The 20,355-nt window shown below is 43.4% G+C and overlaps 1 protein-coding gene and 1 pseudogene across 1 annotated transcript in view; both read right to left on the reverse strand.

The window, feature by feature from the left end:
• Positions 1-1,376: 1,376 nt before the first annotated feature.
• On the reverse strand, positions 1,377-1,812 carry LOC118643871 (annotated as a pseudogene).
• An 18,055-nt stretch (positions 1,813-19,867) lies between these two features.
• Positions 19,868-20,355, reverse strand: part of LOC118615918 (complement C3-like) — a 29,957-nt gene continuing 29,469 nt past the window's right edge. The window contains exon 41 of the mRNA XM_036241218.1: positions 19,868-20,000. Within this exon, the coding sequence (XP_036097111.1) occupies positions 19,868-20,000 (133 nt within the window). The remainder of the gene's footprint in view (positions 20,001-20,355) is intronic.

Genomic DNA, 20,355 nt, shown 5'->3' on the forward strand with positions numbered 1-20,355 from the left:
ATTGAGTTTGGTTTTTTGTTTTGTTTTTTAACAATCTCTCTCTAGTGGTAGCTCTAGGGATCACAATATACATACTGAAGTTTTCATGGTCTACTTGGAAATAATATTTTACCACTTCAAGTGGAATGTAGAATCACTATTTAGTCCCTCCCTCCACTCTTTATGTTGGAATTGTCACATGTCACATCTATATATCATCGAAAGTGTCATCAGTCATTGCTTTAATTTTTGGTGTCAGTCATCACATATTTTAAAGAACATAAGGAGAGAAATAGTCTGTTATACTTAACCAGAGGCTTACCATTCTGTTGGTCTTTGTTCCTGAAGTTTTAACTTTCTTTCTGGTATTATTTCCCTTCCATTTGAAGAACTTCCTTTAATCATTGTTTTTTTTTTAATTCCTCACCCAAGGATACTTTTCTATTTATCCTTTTCTATTTATCATCAGATAGAGTGGGAGGAAGGGAGAGACAGAGAGAAATATCGATGTGATAGAGCCACATCGACTGGTTGCCTCCTGCACGATCCGACCAGGGCTGGGGACGAACTGCAACCAAGGTATGTGCCCTTGACTCAAACCCGCGACTCATTGGTCTGAGGGCCAATGCTTTAACCACTGAGCAAAACTGGCCAGGGTCCTTTAACCACTTTTTTAAAAAAAACTTCACCTGAGGACATTTTTGCATTTATCTTCAGATAGAGTGGGAGGGAGAGAGGGAGGAAGAGAGAGAGAGAAACATCGATGCGAGGGAGACACATTGACTGGTTGCTACCCACATGACACTAACAGGGACCAGGGACGAATCACAACCGAGGTACATGCCTTTAGCGGTAACTGAACCTGGGGCTCTGGTTCGTAGGTCAACATTCTAACCACTGAGCCAAACCGGCCAGGGCGACCCTTTAACCATTTTTTTACAGTAGGTTTGCTGGCAACAAATTCTCTTAGTTTTTCTTTGAGAAGGTCCTTATTTAGCCTTCACTCCTGAAGGATATTTTTACTGTATATAGAATTTTAGGTTGACAGTTCTTTTCTTTCAAAACTTAAAAAATATTGTTCCACTGTCTGTATGTTTTCTGATGAGACATCTGCCACCATCAAAATCATCGTTTCTCTGTGTGCAAAGAATGGTCCCTTCTTGGCTGATTTCAGGAGCTTTATTTTTAGCAGTTTTTTTTCTCTAGTTTAAATGCATTATTTTTTTAGACAACCTCCACGGTGTTTTTGTTTTCCCCCCAAACAAAGCCTCCAATCCAAATAGATCAAGGTCAAAATAAATGAAGAGCTTAAGATACCATCAGTTGCATTTGTCCTAATCCTGGTGTGTGGATGAAGAGCAGCAGCCAGTTATGATGACAGTGATAGACTCAGATTGTTAATATTTTTCCACTTCTAAACCATCCTTAAAGAGAATCATATACGGGGTCACACCATTCTCACTGTGGTCCAGCTGAGCAACCGTGCCATCTGGATTCATGTTTTCACCAAGAAAGAGTTGGTAGTTTTGAAATTAGCAAGGATGTACTTGATTTGTTCTGTGGCCCCTATCATAAAAGGCTTTACTCTTTCTGGTCCCGCTTCTTTGATTGATTTCATGTAATCTTTGATGTATTTCCTGTAGGTTTCTTTTGTGAAGCTGGTTTTCTGTCAATGATGGTAAATCACAGTATCAACACAAGTGGTTACTGTGCATTTGGTAGCTTCCTCTCCACCTCCAGGCACAGCCTGTCTTCGATCTCCCAGATCTTGTAGGTGTTGGAGAACATCTCATCATGGCTGATGAGGTCCCATATATCAGGAGTGGGGAACATCTGGCTCTTGGGCCGTATGAGTCCTGCAAAATCATTTGGTCTGGCCCTGTCAAAGCAACCGCAGGCAGGACTTGAAATTCAATAAATCTAGGAGCTTTTTTCATAGCAACATAAATTTATATTAAGTAAATAATAATAATAATGTAAATTTTGAGGGACAAGCAAGGAATGTCCATTATGGGATAGACAGGACACATATGTGTACATGACGGGACAGACACATATGCTTCTCGTTGGCTGCCTGTGGCCCATTTGCCTGTATTGCAGTGATTCAGAGGATGGTCAATGCCAGGTAGGCTGGGAGTGTACAAGTTGCAAAAGTGTTAACACACTGTGGCAAAACTACAGTGATCAGTTGTGATGAGACGAGATGTGATGAGAGGATTCCTCCAGACGTTGATGACCTTGCCTCTGATGACTGACAATGATGTTGTCGACTTCTTTGTCAACACAGACTGTAAATAACTTCAATCCAACATTTATCCACACATCCAAGATCAATCCTCAAAAAAACTGAATCTCAGATGAAGATTAAGGAAATTACAGTACACAGAAAAGACCTCAAGAGTTGATGATATAAATATTGGGTATGTTCCAAATCCAAGATATAGGATTAGAACAACAATCAAAGCAAAATAATTTCGTTGCTGGAGACACACACACTGAATAGTTATTGAAACTTAAGTGGTGTGACATCCTACAAATGATGAGTACAAAGAAAATAAAAGTTGATGCAGAGTATCAATCTTTTCAAGAGAAACAGACAAATGATTTTTTTGTTGTTGAAGTAAAAGGCAAACCTGTGTGCCTAGTTTGTGGTGATACGTTAGCAGTAATGAAAAAAGCCAATCTGGAGCATCAGTACAGCTCAAAACATGGTAAACTCAACGAATTGGGAGGCCAAATGCATCTGTATAAAATCAATGCTCTTCAGTGGAGTTTGGAATCACAATAAACTGCTTTTACTAGGCCTTGTTGTGACAGAGACATTATTCAGAAGAGTTATATAGGGAGTGAGCTAATTGCAAAGAAGCTGCAGCCTCACGCAGAGGGAGAGTCTGTGAAAGTGAGTGGTGGCTGCTGCGGAGTTGTTAGCATCAGACAAAGTAAAATTGTTTCAGAGTGTTAGTATGTCTCTCAGAACCAATTCAGATCAGATTACTGATTTAACACAAGATATTGAAAAAACATTGAAGGATTCTGCAGATTTCCAGTTTTTCTCTCTGGCTTGTGATGAGACAATGCATATAAATACTGCCCAACTGGTTGTTTTTGTTCATTGGATAACTAAAGAGTTTGCCGCGTGAGAGGAACTGCTGTCACTGGAAGCCAAGCATGGCACTACAAGAGGTGAAGACTTGTTTGATAGACTTGTTTTATTAATGAAAAAATGTGAGCTAACATTTGAACAGTTAAGTGGCCTTACTACAGATGGAGCTCCAGCCATGATTGGCTCACAAAAAGGGTTACTTGCATTTGTAAGAAAGAACTGAGTCATCTCAGTCTTGATCCAAGTGATTTAATTATATGCCACTGCATCATACACCAAAAGAGTCTCTGCACAGTATTGTAGCTAAACAATATGATTTCAGCAGTAGTGTCATGAATAAATTTTGTCAAAAGCAGAGAGGGTTTAACAGCCTCCGGTTTAAGGAGTTACTGAATGATCTTGACTCTGAGTATGGTGATCTTGTTTATCATCCTGTGGCTGAGTCACAGGAACATGCTCATGAGGTTTTATGAACTGTGGGATGAAGTCAAGCAATTCATGGAGATGAAGGGAAAACCTGTCAGGGAACTCAATGATAGCAAGTGACTGTGTGATTTAGTGTTCATGATGGACATTACCAAGCACCTCTCAGTGCTGAACATCAAGCTACATGGCCCCAACCAGCTTCTCAGCTCCCTGCTTTCAAACAGCCTGTGAAATCATTTGAAGCTAAATTAAGGTTGTGGAAAGTGCAACTTGAAAGGAATAACATGGTGCATTTCCCCACTCTGGAAGAACAAAAGCCTTCTATGCTAATTGAGGTATTTAATGAAAGATTCAAGGACGTGATTCCAAAATGGCGGTGGAGTGAATGAAAGCTACACAGACCATCTCCCAGGACCAAACTAGAATTACAACTAAAACACAGACAAATCGATGGGAAAAGGCAACAGAAAAGCAGCTTGTGAGGACCACATAACCAGAGACACTGACTCGATCCTGGTAGGATTGTGAAGGCGCGAGAGGGGGGCTGGGAGCCCACATTGGGCAGCTGGGCAGCGGCCTTAGCTGGGAACAGCGCCCTCGGGTTACACTCCCAAGCAGCTCCACAGCGCAGAGCTGGGACAGAGGCTAAAATAGCCACAGCCACTCACCTTGGGCTCCGGCAGAGGGAGGGCACACTGGACTGGGACTGTGTAGGGACACTTGGGATTTGGAGCGTGCTCAGAGCTTTTGCTGAGTTGCAGCCACACAGGACAGTGGCCATATTGCTCCTTCCCAGGGCTCTGGGGAGAGGCAGCAGCCCCTCCCTCAGAGAGCCAACCCACCCTGTGGGCCATTGAAATGCAAATTGAGGCTCACTAATAACCAGCATCTGCCCTCAGGAAATCCCCTTACCCCTAGCACCTGAGGGAGTTTTTCAATCAACTAGCAACCCAAAACTTTTCAAATAACCTGGACTGCTAGCCTCCAGGCAAAAAGCTAGAGGATAACAGTACCATTCCTGGGCTAGCAACTCTAACCAGGAAAGTAAGACTTGATAGTGGTGTTTAACGTGGGTCCTCCCTCACTCATCTAAACCCAGGAGAGGGAGCCACAAACAGCAGAACACCAACACCCACAGGGAAAACATGGCAGGCTCCAAAGCCCACTGTGATAATCAAAATGGTGAAACAGAAATAAATCCAAATGAAAGAACAAGAGACCTCCACCGAAGATGAGATCAATGTGGAGCAGTTAGGCAAGTTAACAGAGCTAGAATTCAGAGCATGATCTTGAGGAAGCTCAACAGCATGAGTAAGAACAGAGATGCTGAAAATAAACCAATTGGAAATTAAAAACCACCAAGAAGAAATCAAGAGTGACATATCAGAAATAAAGAACACATTGGAAGGTCTAAAGAGCAGAGTAGAGGAAGTTGAGGACCGGATCAGTGAATTAGAAGACAGGGTAGAAAAAAATCAACCAATCAGAAAACCAAAAGGAAAAAACGATTAAAAACAGGAAGACAGCTTAAGAGAACTGTGGGACAACTGGAAACGTAATAATATTCGCATCATAGGAGTCCATGAAGAAGAAGAAAAGGAGCAAGGGTTAGAGAATATATTCAAAGAAACAGTGACAGAAAACTTCCCTAATTTGGTGAAGGAAGAAGGCATTCAAGTTCAGGAAGCACAGAAAGCCCCAAGTAAGAAGAACCCAAACAGACCCACACCAAGACACATAGTAATTAGAATGCCAAAAATTAAAGACAAGGAGAGAATCCTAAAAGCAGCAAGAGATAAGCAACAGGTAACCTACAAAGGAAACCCCATAAGGCTCTCAGCTGACTTCTCACAAGAAACACTACAGACAGGAAGGGAATGGCATGAAGTAATCAAGGTCATGAAAAACAAGGATCTGAATACAAGACTACTCTACCCAGAAAGGCTGTCATTCAAAATAGAAGGTCAAATAAAGAGCTTCCCAGACAAAAAAAAGGCTAAGGGAATACATTAGCACCAAACCAGCACTGCAAGAAATGTTCAAAGGACTGCCGTAATTAGTAGAAGAAATAGGAAGAAAAATAAAACCCAACTAAACAAAAATGGCAATAAATAAGTACATATCAATAATCACCTTAAATGTAAATGGACTGAATGCTCTGATAAAAAGACACAGAGTAGCTGATTGGATAAGAAAGCCTGACATCTATATGTTGTTTACAAGAGACCCAACTCACAACAAAAGACTCACATAGGTTGAAAGTGAAGAGATGGAAAAAAATATTCCAAGCAAACGGAAAGCTAAAAAAAAGCTGGGGTAGCCCTGGCTGGTTTGGCTCAGCGGTTAGAGCATCGGCCTGCGGTCCGGAGAGACCCGGGTTCGGTTCCCGCTAAGGGCATGTACCTTGTTTGCAGTTTGTCCCCGGCCCTGGTTGGTTGTGCGGGTGGCGACCACTCGATGTGTCCTTTTCACGTTGATGTTTCTCTCTTTCTCTGTTCCTCTCTCTCCCTCCCACTCTACCTGAACAAAAAAAAAATGGAAAAAGGTCCTCGGGTGAGGATGATTAAAAAAAAAAAAAAGCTGGGGTAGCAATACTCATATCCGATAAAATAGATTTCAAAATAAAGACCATAACTAGAGACAAAGAAGGCCACTACATAATATTGAAAGGATCTATCCAACAGGAAGATATAACCTTGATAAACATATATGCACCCAATATAGGAGCACCAAAATATATTAAAAATCTTCTGGAGGACTTCAAAGGAGAAATCGACAGCAATACAATCATAGCAGGGGACTTCAACACCCCGTTGACACCACTGGATAGATTCTCTAAAAAAAAATTAGCAAGGACACAGAGTCTCTAAATGAAGCACTAGACCAAATGGATTTAATAGATATCTACAGAGAATTACACCCCAAAACTACAGAATTCACATTCTTCTCAAGTGCACATGGGACATTCTCAAAGATAGACCACATGATAGGACACAAACTAAATCTCTACAAGTTCAAGAAGATTGAAATCATATCAAGCATCTTCTCAGATCACAATGGCATGAAACTAGAAATCAATTGCAACAAAAACATGCAAAAACATTTCAACACACGGAGGCTAAATAGCATGTTATTAAACAATGAATGGGTTACTGAGGAAGAAATTAAAAACTTCCTGGAAACCAATGAAAATGAACACACAACAACACAAAATCTATGGGATGCAGCAAAAGCAGTTCTGAGAGGGAAGTTCATAGCACTACAGGCCTACCTCAAGAAACAAGAAAAATTTCTAATTGACTGTCTAACCTCACAACTTAAAGAATTAGAAAGAAGCCCTGGCCAGTTTTGCTCAGTGGTTAGAGCATCAGCCTGCGGTCCAGAGAGACCCGGGTTCGGTTCCCGCTAGGGGCGTGTACCTTGGTTGCAGTTTGTCCCCGACCCTGGTTGATTGTGTGGGTGGCAGCCACTCGATGTGTCCCTTTCACATGGATGTTTCTCTCTCTCTCTCTCTTCCTCCCACTCTATCTGAACAAAAAATGGAAAAGTGTCCTCAGGTGAGGATAAAAAAAAAAAAATTAAAAAAAAGAATTAGAAAGCAAACAAAAAGAAAACCCCAGAGCAAGTAGAAGGAAGGAAATAGTAAAGATCAGAGCAGAAATAAATGACAGAGACCAAAAAAACAATTCAAAGGATCAGTGAAACAAAGAGCTGGTTTTTTGAAAAGATAAACAAGATTGATGGACCCTTAGCTAGACTCACCAAGAAACAAAGAGAGAGAACCCAAATACACAAAATCAGAAATGAAAGAGGAGAAGTAACAACGGACCCCACAGAAATACAAAAGATTGTTAACAGCTACTGTGAACAATTATATGGCAACAAATTTGACAATCTAAGCAAAATGGACAAATTTCTAGAAACACACAGTCTCCCAAAACTGGACCGGGAAGAGATAGAAAACTTGAACAGACCAATAACAACTAAGGAAATTGAAGAGGTAATAAAGACTCTCCCAGCAAACAAATGCCCAGGCCCAGATGGCTTCACGGGGGAGTTTTACCGAACGTTCAAAAAAGAACTAACACCCATTCTCCTCAAACTATTTCAAAAAATTCAAGAAGAAGGAAGACTTCCAAACTTGTTTTATGAGGCCAGCATAATTCTAATTCCAAAACCAGAAAAAGACACTACAGAGAAAGAAAACTACAGGCCAATATTTCTGATGAACATGACGCCAAAATCCTGAACAAAATACTAGCGAATCAGATCCAGCAATATATCAAAAAAATTATTCACCATGACCAAGTGAGATTCATCCCAGGGATGCAAGGCTGGTACAATATTTGCAAATCAATAAATGTGATACACCACATAAACAAAATGAAGAATAAAAACCACATGATTGCCCTGGCCGGTTTGGCTCAGTGGTTAGAGCATTGGCCTGTGGTCTGGAGAGCCCCAGGTTTGGTTCCCATTAAGGGCATGTACCTCGGTTGCAGTTTGTCCCCAGCCCTGGTTGGATCGTATGGGTGGCAACCACTCGATGTGTCCCTTTCACGTCGATGTTTCTCTCTCTCTCTCTCCCTCCCACTCTATCTGAACAAAATATCAAAAAAAATGTCCTCGGGTGAGGATTAACAACACCACCACCACCCACATGATCATATCAATAGATGCTGAAAAAGCATTTGACAAAATCCAGCATCCATTTCTGATAAAAACACTCAGCAATGTGGGAATAGAGGGATCATATCTAGACATAGTAAAGGCCATATATGAAAAACCTACAGCCAACATCATACTCAAACTAAAAGCATTTCCCTTAAGAACAGGAACAAGACAGGGATGTTCACTTTTGCCACTCTTATTTAACATAGTACTGGAAGTCTTAGCCACAGCAATCAGACATGAGGAAAAAATAAAAGGGATCCAAATTGGAAAGGAGGAAGTGAAACTGTCATCATTTGCAGATGACATGATATTATATATAGAAAACCCTAAAGACTCCATCAAAAATCTACTAGACTTAATAAATGAATTTGGCAAAGTAGCAGGATACAAAATTAACGTCAAGAAATCGACGGCATTCTTATACACCAATGATGAACTCACAGAAAGAGAAACTGAAAAAACAATCCCATTTACCATCGTGGCAAAAAAATTAAGATACCTAGGAATAAGCTTAACCAAAGAAGTAAAGGACCTTTTGCAGAAAAATACAGGACATTGAAAAAAGAAATAGAGGAAGATATAAAAAAGTGGAAACACATACCTTGTTCATGGATTGGAAGAATTAACATCATTAAAATGTCCATATTACCCAAAGCAATCTATAGATTCAATGCAATCCCCATCAAAATACCAACGACATATTTCACAGAACTAGAACAAATACTTTGAAAGTTCATATGGAACCAAAAAAGACTCTGAACTGCGACAGCAATTTTGAAAAAGAAGGACAAAGTAGGTGGGATCACAATACCAGACATCAGGTTATACTACAAAGCGACTGTAATCAAAACAGCCTGGTACTGGCACAAGAACAGGCATATAGACCAGTGGAACAGAATAGAGAACCCAGAAATGGACCCAAGGCAATATGCTCAATTAATATTTGACAAAGGTGGCAAGAGCATACAGTGGAGTAAAGACAGCCTCTTTAATAAATGGTATTGGGAAAATTGGACAACTACATGCAAAAAAAAAAATAATAAAATTAGACCATCCTCTTACACCATACACAAAAATAAACTCAAAATGGATAAAAGACTTAAATGTGACCCATGAATTTATAAAAATTCTAGAATAAAATGTAGGCAACAAAATTTTGGACATTATACACAGCAGAATTTTCACTGATACATCACTTAAGGCAACAGAAACAAAGGAAAAAATAAACACATGGGACTACATCAAACTAAAAAGCTTCTGCACAGCGAAAGAAACAATCATCAAAATGGAAAGGCAACCCACTGTATGGGAGAACATCATTGACAATGATACATCAGATAAGGGGTTAATTTCCAAAATATATAGAGTACTCATACAACTCAACAAAACGAAGACAAAGAACCCAATTAAAAAATGGGCAGAGGAGCTAAATAGACACCTCTCCAAAAAGGACATACAAATAGTCAAGTAAAATATGAAGAAATGCTCAACATCACTAATCATCAGAGAGATGCAAGTTAAAACAACAATGAGGTATCACATCACACCTGTCAGAATGGCCGCCATCAATAAATCATCAAACAACAAATGTTGGTGATGGTGTGGAGAAAAGGGGACTCTAGTGCACTGCTGGTGGGAATGCAGACTGGTGCAGCCACTATGGAAAACAATATGGTGTTACCTCAAAAAATTAAAAATTGAACTTCCATATGATCCAGTGATCCCGCTTCTAGGAATATACCCTAAGAAGCCTGAAACACCAATCAGAAGGAATATATGTACCCCCATGTTCATAACAGCACTATTTACAATAGCTAAGATATGGAAACAGCCCAAGTTTCCATCAGTAGACGAATGGATAAAAAGGCTGTGGTACATATACACAATGGAGTACTATGCAGCTGTAAGAAGGAAATATCTCTTATCCTTTGAGACAACATGGAGGGACCTGGAAAGTATTATCCTAAGTGAAACAAGCCAAGCAGAAAAAGACAAATACCACATGATCTCACTTATATATGGAATATAATGAATATAACAGTCTGAGGCATAGGGTAGACCCAGAAACATGGAAGTAGGGTATAGACTGACAACCCTCAGAAGAGAGGGTGAAGGGGGGTGGGAAGAGATAAACCACAGAACTTGTATGCATGTATGCATAACCAATGGACATGGACAACAAAGCTGGGGATGGGGCGGGGGAGATGGTGAGGAGGGTGTCAATGGGGTAAAAAAGGAGAAACATCTACAGTGATACCTCGGTTCTCGAACATAATTCGTTTCAGGAGGACGGTCGAGAACCGAATTGTTCGAGAACCGAAGCAATGAAACCCAATAGGAAAGCGTGACTCCACAAAGCGTGACTCTCTGCACTCACACTGATGACGCAAGCAAGGCGCGCTGGGCCGAATGAACGCCATTCGGCTCAACTCGGCTCATCTCGGAAGTTCGAGTTCCAAATATTTGTTCGGATTCCGAGACAAAAGTTTCTCGAATCTCCATTTGGTCGAAAACCGAGGCGTTCGAGAACCGAGGTATCGCTGTATAACAAAAATAAAATTAAAAAATAAAATAAAATAAAATAAAAATAAAATTGAAAAAAAAAAGATTCAAGGATGTGAAAAGTAAACAAATGGAACTGAACATCTTTGCTACACTATTCGATGTGCCTGATAACCTACAACACAAAATGATTCAGCTGCAAATCAATGATGAGCTGAAAGCTAGGTACAACCTCTCACTGCTTGAGTTCTATAAATGTTACATAAGCAATGATGAATTTCCCACTTTGAGAAGACATGAATTGAAATATGCATGTGTTCAGAACAACTTACTGCTGTGAGCAGGTCTTTTAAAAATTTACCATTGCAGCCCTGGCCGGTCTGGCTCAGCGGTTGGAGTGTCGGCCTGCGGTCTAGAGAGACCTGGGTTCGGTTGCCGCTAAGGGCACGTACCTCGGTTGCAGTTTGTCCCCGGCCCTGGTTGGGTCGTGTGGGTAGCAGCCACTCGATGTGTTCCTTTCACGTCGATGTTTCTCTCTCTATCTCTCCCCCTCCCACTCTATCTGAACAAAAAATGGAAAAATATCCTCAGGTGAGGATAAAAAAACACAAAACAACAACAACAAAAATTTACCATCACAAAGAGTCACTCTACTGCACTCCAGATTGACCAATGCAAACCTGGAAAAGCAGCCATCATCAATACCAACCAACAGAACAAAGGCTGGGGAAGAACTGCGGCTTCCTGGGCTAGGTCAACTCCTGGCAGCGCCAGGCCCTTCCAGCTTCTACACATACGGGACTCATTTCTCATCTAGTTTCATGAGGAGCAACACAGGTCCTCATCCAAGAACACACTCAGCAGGACTTCTGGTCAAGATGGCGGCGTTGGTAAACGCGGTATCGTGTCCTCCCACAACCACATCAAAGTTACAACTAAACTACAGAACAACCATCATTCAAAACCGCCTGAAATCAAGCTGAATGGAAGTCCTACAACTATGAAGTTAAAGAAGCAGCCACATCAAGACTGGTAGGAGGGGTGGAGGCAGACAGGCTGGTCCCTCACCCACGTGTGGCAGATAAAAATCAGGAGGATACCTCGGCTGGGAAGGTCCTCCCTGAGGACTGAGGCGTCCCCATCCCACACCAGGCACCCCACTCAAGGTTCCAGCGCCAGGAAGAGAAGTCCCCATAACTTCTGGCTGGAAAAACCAGCGGGAACTGAGACTCAGGGAGGCTGAGGTGGCTGGAGCCCCAGGCAGCTGCTCTTAAAGGGCTTGCGCACAAACTTATTGGACTCACTCCCTCTAAGCTTGGAGGCGAGGGGAGGGGAGGGGAGGCAGCTCGAGGTCAGGGGAGGCAGCTCGAGGGCAGGGGAGGCAGCTCGAGGTCAGGGGAGGCAGCTCGAGGGCAGGGGAGGCAGCTCGAGGGCAGGGGAGGCAGCTCGAGGGGCGCCAGAGACATACAGGGAAGAACTGAGCTGTTTGGCACTGGAGCGAGGGCTGGAGAGGGGGCTTTCTCTGGGACAAACGTGCTGTCAGAGGCCTTTGTTCCTTTGGTGAGCCCTTCCCTGGGGCGGCAGACAGCCGCCATATCTGGGCCTCCAGCAACCTGGCTCACACTGGTAGCCCCGCCCTGGTGACTCCCTGAGGCCCCGCCCCACCCAACTTTCAGGCCCACCCAAGCTGTTGCCAGTTGCTTTACCATAGGATTGGCCTGTCTTGGATCCTGCTTCAGGTTTTCCTAAATCCTTTCAAACAAGCAGCATCTGGTCTCAGATAGCCCCATACCTCTCGTTAAGTAATACATAGAAACAAACACAGGGAGGCAGCCAAAATGAGGAGACAAAGAAACAGGTCCCAAATGAAAGAACAGAAAAAATCTCCAGGAAAAGAATTAAGTGAAATGGAGATAAGCCACTTAATAGATGCTGAGTTTAAAATACTGTTTATAAGGATGCTCAATGAACTTAGTGAGAACCTCAGCGAACTTAGTGAGGGCCTCAAGAGCATAAAAAAGGACCAGTCAGAAACGAAGGAGGCACTAACTGAAATAAAGAAAAATTTACACAGATTCAATAGTAGAGTAGGTAAAGCCAAGAAGCAAACCATCAATTTGAAATATAAGGAAGCAAAAAACACCCAATCAGAACAGCAAAAAGAAAAAAGAATAAAAAAAAATGAGGATAGTGTTAACGAGCCTCTGGGACAACTTTAAGTTTGCCAACATTCGCATCTTTGGGGTGCCAGAAGGAGAAGAGGGAGAACAAGAAATTGAAAACCTATTTGAAATAATGGCAGAAAACTTCCCTAACTTGGTGAAGGAAACAGACATACAAGTCCAGGAAGCACAGAGAGTCCCAAACAAGATGAACCCCAAGAGGCCCACACCAAGACACATCATTATCAAAATGCAAAAGGTTCAAGACAAGGAGAGAATCTTAAAAGCAGCAAGAGAAAAGCAGTTAGTTCCCTACAAGGAAGTTCCCATAAGACTGTCACCTGATTTCTCAAAAGAAATTTTGCAGGCCAGAAGGGAGTGGCAAGAAATGTTCAGAATGATGAAAAGCAAGAACCTACAACCAAGATTACTTTATCCTGCAAAGCTGTCATTTAGAATCGGTGGCCATATAAAGAGTTTTCCGGACAAGAAAAAGTTAAAGGAGTTCATCAGCACCAAACCATTATTGCATGAAATGTTGAAGGGTCTTTTTGAAGAAAAAGATAAAATATATGAACAAACAAAATGGAAATGAATATGTATCTATTAACAATGGAATCTAGCCCTGGCCGGTTTGGCTCAGCGGTTAGAGCGTCGGCCTGCGGTCCGGAGAGACCCGGGTTCGGTTCCCGCTAAGGGCATGTACCTCGGTTGCAGTTTGTCCCCGGCCCTGGTTGGTCGTGCAGGTGGCAGCCACTGGATGTGTCCCTTTCACATCGATGTTTCTCTCTCTCTCTCCCTCCTGCTCTATCTGAACAAAGAATGAAAAAGTGTCCTCGGGTGAGGATAAAAAAAAAATTAAAAAAAAAAATCCCCCAAAAAACCAATGGAATCTACAAACAAAATGAACAGGCAGAACAGAAACATTCTCATAGATATAGAGAACATTTTGTTGGTTGCCAGCTGGGAGGGGGGTTGGGGGAATGGGTGAAAAAGGTGAAGGGATTAAGAAGAACAAATTGGTTGCTAGACTGACAAACCTCAAAGAGAAGGGGGTTTGGGGGGGGGATAAACCAAAGAACTTATATGCATAACCAATGGACACAGAACAGTGTGGGAAAAGCCAGGAGGGAGGCCGGAGGGGGGCGGGAGTGGGGAGGAGGGGGTCAATGGGGGAAAAATGAGGAACATCTGTAATACATTCAACAATAAAGATTTAAAAAATACCTTAATGCAATCTGAAAAAAGAAAACAACAACAAAAAAAACAAAACTCAGCTAACATCACATGCCTCACTCAGGAGAAGCAGTTCCAGCTGTTGCATTAGGGGTGAGTTAATTTAATGAGGAAGAAGGGGGTCCCAGCCCCACACCAAGCCCCCCAGCCTAGGGCTCCAGTCCAGGAAGAGAAGTCCCCATAACTTGTGCTGTAAAAACTAGCGGGGATTGTTGCTGAGGGAGATGGAGGGCTAATGAAGTCCCTGGCAGTTCCTCTTAAGGGGCCCAAAGGGACTTACTTGGACTTACCTGTTCTGAGCTCCAGCACTGGGGCAGCAGCTTGAAAGGCAACAGGGACGTATGGGAAGGAAATAAACTGTCTGGCATCAGGGCGAGAGCTGGGGGTTGGGGAGACAGCTTTCTCCCAGATAGAAGTGCTGGCAGAGGCCATTGTTCCTCTTCTGAGCCCCAGAGAGCTGGCAGGATCTGAGTCTCTATCAGCCTGGCTATCACGGTTCGCCCTGCCTTGATGATTTCCTGAGATCCTGCCCCATCCAACTTGTGGGCCATCCAGCTGTTTCCAGTGGCTTTTCCATAGAATGCTCTGTCTTGGCTCATGCTTCAGACTTTACTAAAATCTCTCAAACAAGCAGCATCTGGCCTTGGCGAGCCCCATTCCTCTTGCTAAGTGCTCCCAGCGTCAGTACCAGCAGCAGCTGGCCTTGGTTCACAGCTTGGCCTCTCCGGGGCATCTCCAAGCCCAGCACAAATAGCAGCCACCTGCAGATTGTTTTATAATTCATACCGGGTGGTCCCAGGCAGAACACAGGCAGAGGCTGACCTTGGCCTGCACCTCCTGGAAGGCCCTGTTACTGGTGATTTTGTCAGAAAAACAGCACCTGTTGTTACTGGTGAACTTGGACCTCAGTTCTTGAGTTCAGCAAAGAAAGAATTCAGAGCCAAGAACTCAAATTATAAAAGAAAGTTTATTTAGAAAGTTACAGAGATAGTTAAAAGTGAGTTGTAGAAGAAATGGGCTAAGGAAACAAGTTACAGAGGCAAAAGCAGGGCTCTTGGAGCTCAGAAAAGTGCACTGTGGGATGTGCAGGAGGCAGCTGATCGATGTTTTGCTCTCATATTGATGTTTCTCTCGCCCCCTCTCCCTCTCTCTCTACAAATCAATAAAAAATGTTAAGAAAAAAGAACAATAGCTCTGGCCAGTGTGATTTGGTTGGGGCATTGTCCCATGCACTAAACAGTCAAGGATTTGATTCCTTGTCAGGGCACATAGCCTAGGTTGTGGGTTCAATCCCAGCCTTGGTTGAAGCTTGCACAGATGTTTCTCTCTCTAAGAACCAGTAAACGTGTCAGCAGGTGGGGATTAAAAAAATATATGAATAATAAAATGTCAATAACTACATATCTATCAACAATTGAGTCTAAAAAACAAAATAGACAAACAAGCAGAACAGAAACAGATCTCATAGATACAGAAAACATTTTGACGGTTGCCAGATGAGAGGGGGATGAGTGAAAAAGGTGAAGGATTTAGAAGTACAAATTGGTAGTTACAAAATAATCATGAGAATGTAAAGTACAGCACAGGGAATATAGTCAATAACATTCTAATAACTGTATGGTGTCAGACGAGTATGAGATTTATCAAAATGATTACAGAGTAAGTTATATAATGTCTAATCACTGAGGTGTACCTGAAACTAATATAATGTATGTCAACTGTAATTAAAAAATAAAATATTGCCCTGGCTGGTTGCTCAGTGGTTAGAGCGTCAGCCTGTGGTCCGGAGAGGCCCGGGTTTGGTTCCTGCTATGGGCATGTACCTCGGTTGCAGTTTGTCCCTGGCCCTGGTTGGGTCGTGCGGGTGGCAGCCACTTGATATGTCCCTTTTACGTCGATGTTTATCTCTCTCTTTCTTCCTCTCTCTCCCTCCCCGTCTATCTGAATAAAAAATGGAAAAGTGTCCTCGAGTGAGGATAAAAAAATTTTTTTTTAAAGAAAAAATAATAGGGGAAAAATTGCAGGGGTATAAGAGAACTCTCTACTATTTTCTCAAATTTAAAACTGAGATAATCTGGCCAATGTGGCTCAGCGGTTGAGCATCGACCCATGCACCAGGAGGTCGCCGGTTCGATTTCCAGTCAGGGTACATGCCCAGGTTGTGGGCCTGATCCCCAGTGGGGGGCATGCAGGAGGCAGCCAATTGATGTTCTCTCTCACCAATGTTTCTATCTCTCTCTCCTTGTCACTTCCTCTCTCTCTAAAATCAATAAAGGAAAAAATAAAATAAAATCTGATTTAAAAATAAAGCCCATTAAAAAAGTGTACCCACATTTGCCTTTGAGGGACATCTGCATATGGTGGTAAGTGCATAGACTCTGTTGCCAGATTGCTTGGGTTCAAATCCTAAGCTGTCACATACTGTCAGTGGTTGGCAGCCTCCAAGATGGACCCAATGACCCCTGCCTCCTGGTAGTCACACCTTGTCTAGTCCTTGCCTGCACTGAATAGTGCTGCCTCATGTGACCAATAGTGTTATGGTCGATGATGTGTGATTTCTTAAGAGAGGTTGTAAAAGACCCTGGCTTCCTCCTTCCTCTTCCTCTTTGATCACTTGCTCTGGGGAAAGCCAGCTGCCATATTGTGAGGACAATCAAGCAGCCCTGGGGAGAGGTCCACATGGGAGGGAACTGCGTTCTCCCCCTAATAACCACCAACCATGTGAGTGAGCTACCATGGAGGTGGCTCCTTCAGCTCCAGTCAACTCTTCAGATGACAGCAGCCCCAGCTGACATCTTTTTGTAAAAAGAAAAATTTTTGTTGTTAATCCTCACCCGAGGATATTTTTTCCATTGATTTTTAGAGAGTGAAAGGGAGGGGTGGAGGAAGGAGGAAGAGAGGGAGACATCGATGTGGAGATTGGTTGCCTTCTGCATGCGTCTGGCAATTGAACCCATGACCTTTTGGTGCATGGACCAATGCTCTAACCACTAAGCTACACCGGCCAGAGCCCCAGCTGACATCTTGATGGTCAACTCATGAGAGATCCCCTGAACCCAAATTATGCAGCTAAGCTGCTCCCTGTGGATTCCTAACCCATGGAAACTGTGAACGATAATAAATACTCATTGCTTTAAACCTCTGTTTTAGGGTAACTTTTGTTGTTGTTAATCCTTACCTGATGATATTTTTTCATTGATTTCTTTTTTCTTTCTTTCTTTTTTTTTTAGATGGAGTGGAAGGGAGGGAGGGAAGGAGAGAGAGAAAAACATTGATGTGAGAGAGACACATCAACTGGTTGCTTCCTGCATGACCCCGACTGGTGCCAGGGATTGAACCTGCAACCCAGGTACATGCCCTTGATCGGGAATTGAACCCATGATCCTTCAGTCTGCCAATCTTCTAACTGCTGAGCCAAACCAGCCAGGGCTAGGGTAATTTGTTTTATAGCAATAGATAACTAATGCAGTGACTCAGAGATAGGCATTTTTTCCTACATAAGGACCATATAATAAATATGGTTTTCAGGTCACATACAGTCTGTTGCACATTCTTCTTTGATTTTTTTTTAAAAAAAACCCTTTAAAAATGTAAAAAACAGCCCGACCAGTGTGTCTCAGTGGTTGAGCATTGACCCATGCACCAAGAGGTCACTGGTTCGATTCCTAGTCAGGGCACATGCTCAGGTGATGGGCCCAATCCCCAGTGGAGGACATGTAGGAGGTGGCCAATCGATGTTCTTTCTCATCAATGTTTCTACCTCTCTCTCCCTCTCCCTTCTTCTCTCTCTAAAAATCAATAAAGAAAAAAAATGCAAAAAACATTCTTTGCTTAAGGCCTGTACAAAAACAGGTCATAAGCTTCCCTCCCTTCCTCCCTTCCTCTCTCCTTTCTTTCTTCTTCCCTCCATCTCTCTTTCTTTTTATCTCTCTCCCTTCATTTATCCCTCCTCCCTTTTTTCTCTCTTGATCTCTCTTTAACTCTTTTATTTATTCAGTCACTCATTCAGCAAAATGAGCACATACTCTGTGCCAGGCGGTGAGTGAGCTGCTGCAATGACATCTTTCCTTAAGACGGACAGATTTCCTGCTCTCCTGGGGCTCCCAGCCCAGAGGAGAGACAGTGAAGGTGTAGTAAAGATCCTAGCATGTCATTATGCACTGTGACATTACTCTGAAGGAAACAGATTGCAGGCTTCATCTAGCCAGGGTAGTTAGATGAAGAAGGCCTTTCAGAGCAGAGATTTTAAGAATAGAAGAAAGCAGTTCTGCACAGAGGGAACAACTTGTGCAAAGGCCCAGAGGCAAGAAACAGTTTGGAGTTTCCGGGGACCACAGAGGAGGCCAGTGTGGCTCGAGTGGAATGTGGTGGAGAGTGGGGAGACATGGGGTCAGGGAGGTGACAGGGCCCCAGTGCAGGGCCTTGAGGGCTGGAGTGTTATAGCAATGGGAGCCTAGGAGGGTTTTGAGCAGGGGTTGCTGTGACCTGATTTTCTTCTGACTGTCGTGTGCATTCTAGCAACTCCACTTCTTCCCCATGGCCGTTTGTCTAGCTTATTGATAATAAGGCTAGTGAATGTTTATTGAACACTTACTATGTACTGGGCACTCACAACAATGCTCTGAAGGGAGTGATGTTAGAGATGAGAAGACCAAAGCACAGAGAGGTGAGCTCCACAGCTCCAGCCTCCTCTTCAGGTTTCCTGCCATTAACTGTTTCCTCCCATCAACCTGGGCCTTCTACCTCAGGACTGGTCAATTCCTCTGCTGCTCAAAAGCCTTCCATAGCTCTCTGCTGCCCTTGATGACCAAGCTCTTTAACCTGGTATTCAAAGTTCTTTGTGACATCAGCCTGCCTGGCAGCCTCCCTGACCCCATCTTTCTCTTCTTCCCTCTCACCTTTAGTCCCTCCTTCATATGCCAAGTTCAAAACATCCTGGATGTTTTTCAGTCCCTCCAGCACTCCTGGGGTGTGTGTTCCTGGGCCCATATGGGCTGCTGCCTTGGCTTGGCAGGTCCCCCACTCCCACCCCAGTCCACGTTGATGAAACTCATTCATCCTCCTCTGTCCCTTGTCTTGCCTCCCCAGTTGCCTAGGGTTACCCATCAAGCTTCCATCAGGACCAGGTGCAGGGTGAGCACCAAATTCATTAATCAATTCATTCATTCATTCATTCATTCACAATAATTTCTTGAGCACCTACTGTGTACCAGCCCCTGATGTAGGAAATGGGAATACCACAGTGAGCAAGACAGATACAGCTCTGGTCTTGAGCTCACATTGTTGGGCAGGGGAAACACTCATTTAACAACCAAACCAATAGATAGCATATACAATAGATTTATAAGTGTTATTAAGGGAATAAAGCAGAGTAAGGAAAGAGACTGTGATCAGAGGGGGTCTATTTTAGATGTATTATTAAAGCAAGTATCTTGAGGAGGTGACATTTAAACACCTCCCCCAAATAAGGGAAGGGTTCAAGCCATGCAGACATATGGAGGAAGGGTGTACCTGGTAGAGGGGACAGTGAGTGCAAAAGTCCTGAGGTAGAAGTCAACTTGGATGTTGAAAAGACACGAAGGAAGCCAGCATGATTGGAATGGAGTAGGAGAGAGGGAGGAGGCAGGTGCAAGCAATGCCAGGGCAGGCTGTGCAGGGTCCCCGTTGAACATTGAAACAGGAACTTGGAACCTGGATATGATATTCTATGCTCTTTATCAGGGACTAAGCCCAGTGGCCTGGGCCTGCTTGGAGACAACCCCGAGAGCGGCAGAGGCCTCAGGTGTCAGGACTTGCAGCCATGGGTGCCCAGGTATTCTGAAAATTCCTCCAGCTGGCTCAGCAATTCCTTCTTTTCCACGTCCCCATTCACTGGCCAATGCAGGAGGAAGGTCTTCTTGCCCAGGACATAAGTGTAACTGTGGGCGAGGGATAGCAGGAAGGTGAGGAGAGCCCCAGAGGCATGGAGACTTCCCTGCCTTGCCCCTCTGCCCTGTCTGGCAGCCTCCCAGAGCATCAGCCTATAGTGTCCACTCCACAGGGCTATGTTGGGTCCCCAAGCTTCTAGTCCATTCATCTGGGGATTAAAAAAGTCTCCCCTTCCTCTGACTCTTCACTACCTTCTGTTGGAAACCTGAATCTACATCTAGATCTACAATGTCTCTACGTGAATGGTGTTCCCTGGAGTTGTGCAGTGCACAGTCTACACCTCCATTCAGTGCTGTTCTCAGACCCAAGACTCCTGCTAACAGACGCAGTAGAGATTTTGACACC

Source organism: Molossus molossus, unplaced genomic scaffold, assembly GCF_014108415.1.
Source record: "Molossus molossus isolate mMolMol1 unplaced genomic scaffold, mMolMol1.p scaffold_m16_p_4, whole genome shotgun sequence".
NCBI classification, from domain to species: Eukaryota; Metazoa; Chordata; class Mammalia; order Chiroptera; family Molossidae; genus Molossus; species Molossus molossus.